The sequence below is a fragment of the Sylvia atricapilla genome, chromosome 5 (assembly GCF_009819655.1).
Source record: "Sylvia atricapilla isolate bSylAtr1 chromosome 5, bSylAtr1.pri, whole genome shotgun sequence".
In the NCBI taxonomy this organism is placed as follows: Eukaryota; Metazoa; Chordata; class Aves; order Passeriformes; family Sylviidae; genus Sylvia; species Sylvia atricapilla.
Window position 1 is genome coordinate 10,066,421 of NC_089144.1, and position 2,479 is coordinate 10,068,899.

Here is a 2,479-nt window from a genome sequence, read left to right on the forward strand (position 1 = left end):
CGACAAGCCACCTTCGCCCCGCGGCCTGTGAGGATCCTCACCTCTCAGCGCGGCGCAATACGGGCCCGGGCTCACCGCGCCGTGCGGGGCCTCGCGCCCTTCCCCGAGGGAAGGGGCCACCCGCTGGGGACGCGGGGCTCCGTGCTCGGGGCCGCGCCGGGGGCCGGGCTGGCGGACGCGGCGGAACCAGCTCCGGGGGCAGACACTCCGGGGCGAGGAGCCCGGGGCGAGGAGCCCGGGGCCAGGGTCCGCGGCCCGCCGCCCTCACGGCCGCAGCCCCCGGGGGGCGGGGCCGGGCCGCGCGACGCGTTTCGAACGGGCCAACGGGCGGCGCCGGGGGGGGCGGGCGCGCGCAGGCCCCGCCCGGGACTTTAAAGCGCCATTTTGTGCTGGGCGCAGGACATCGATCGCTGCTCGTCCCCGGCGGGCGCCCGGCGGCGGCTGGAGCCTGCCTGCGGCACTGCCTCCGCTCTGCCTTCTCGGCGTCTGTCCCGCCGCCCCCGTCCCGCCGCCTCCATGACCCGCAGTAGGAAGCAGGCGGCGCTGGAGAGGGGAGACGGGAAGATGAACGCGGAGGCGGGTTGCGCCGCGTCGGCGGCCGCGGGAGCGCAGGCGGCGACGGCGGCGGCGGCGGGAGCGGGGGCAGCCGGCGGCGAACCGACGGCCGCCGCCTGGGGGCTGGAGGGGGAGGCGGAGAAAGTTGTGTACTCGCGCTCGCAGGTCTCCTTCGCCGGCACCAAGGCGCTGGGCGACGCCCTCAAGCTCTTCATGCCCAAGTCCACGGAGTTCATGAGCTCCGACTCGGAGCTGTGGAACTTCCTCTGCAGCCTCAAGCACGAGTTCTCCCCGGTCATCCTCCGCAGCAAGGACGTCTACGGATACTCCTCCTGCCGCGCCGTGGTCCCCGACCCGCCGCCGCCCTCGGAGCGGCCCCGCCGCCGCGCCGGCAAGCGGCGCCTCCCGGCCGCCGACGCCAAGCGCCGGGCCGGGGCTGCGGGCGGTAGCGCCAAGCGGCGGCGGCGGCGGCGGCGCCGCAGGAGGGAGCGGGGCAGGCAGCGGCCCGCGGCCGGTGGCCCCCGCGCCGAGGAGGAGGCGGCGGCGCCGGGCGGGCAGGCGGACAGCGAGCGGGGCAGCCCGGCGGCCGCCGCCTGGGAGCCGTTCGGCGGCAAGTCGCTGGAGGAGATCTGGAAGGCGGCCACCCCCCGCCTCACCACGTTCCCCACCATCCGTGTGCGGGGCAGCGTGTGGAGCCGGCGGAGCCTGGCGGCGGCGCGGCGCCGGGCGCAGCAGATCCTCGGCGTGGACCTGTCTCCCGTGGTGCGGGTGCGCCGCTTCCCCGTGGCACCGTCCTGAGCCCGCGGGGGCTCCGCTCCCCGCGCCTCACCTTGGCCGCGGTGCGGACAAAGAGACCGGTATCAGTCACCTGTTTACATTGCTTTTGTCTGGATCGTGTTCTGCTGCTGCACTTTATGGCCCGCTCGGGCGGCGCCGGGCCCCCTGCCGCACGGGGGGCGGTCTGCCGGGCCCCAGCCTCGCCCCGGGGTGGGACCGCCTGGCAGGTATCACGCGTGGGGACCAAGTTCCACTTCTACTTTTTTTTCTCTCCCATTGGGCTACCTCACTGGTCCAGAAGTCCACCCAAGAATTATTTTCCAAAGGAACTTACTTTCATGCTTGTATAATAAAGCACCATCTGATTCTTGCTATTTTTTTTTTTTTTAATTCTTTTCCCTCCTTCCCCTTTTCCAATGGATTATGTATGCTTTGTGGTGTTGCACTAGTATGTGCTCAGGGTATTTTGAATCCCAAGCATTCCCAAGTTTCAGTTTACTCTGATAAAGGATGCATAAAGAATGGAGGTTCAGGACTTGTGGCTGTTCTTGATGGTGCAAAAAACTTTTTAAATTTTAATTTCTGGAGCTTAGTGATATATAAAGATGTATCACGCAGTATAATTGTTACACTTTTGTATCTAAAGTCATTTTTAAAGTTTTCTAGTTGAACTAAGTATTTGTTTCTATGGAGCACCTAAAGTTAGAATCATCCTGATATTTTATAACCCTGTTTACTTTAGGGAAGCTCATTTGGTCAACCTAAGTGAACTTAATAAAAGTCAAAGAACAAACGGTGTTTCAATTCAATGAAGCTGCACAGGGATGGGTTTCTGGTGAGCTACACCACCACTGAGGCGCACTGTCAGTGAGCTCTGGCTTTCAGAAGAATGTGTCTGCTTCTCAAAGTAATGTACGGGTGTCTGGAGGTGAACTATGATCCAGAATTGGTGCTGACAACCAACCAGAAGTCAGTAGCTTGCATGACACAAATATCACACTGAAGTGCCTCTCTCTGCAAAAAGAGTGAGAGTTGATATCTGGTCACTCCAACAAAGTAGCACTTGTTGTCGTGTGGTTGTGAGATGGTTAATGATGGATAATTGTGTTTAATATAATTACTTGGGCATAATTATTTTTATAAACCT

At 62.6% G+C, this 2,479-nt stretch overlaps 1 protein-coding gene across 1 annotated transcript; it reads left to right on the forward strand.

Moving 5' to 3' along the window:
- The first annotated feature begins 404 nt into the window (after window positions 1-404).
- Window positions 405-2,125, forward strand: CCDC71L (coiled-coil domain containing 71 like). Its single transcript, XM_066318670.1, has one exon. It carries the CDS (start codon window positions 517-519, stop codon window positions 1,351-1,353), a length of 837 nt encoding a protein of 278 aa, XP_066174767.1. The 5' UTR covers window positions 405-516; the 3' UTR covers window positions 1,354-2,125.
- The last annotated feature ends 354 nt before the right edge of the window (window positions 2,126-2,479 follow it).

Excerpts from the sequence above, each read along its gene's own strand:
- CCDC71L (XM_066318670.1), top strand. The coding sequence starts at position 517 with ATGACCCGCAGTAGGAAGCAGGCGGCGCTGGAGAGGGGAGACGGGAAG.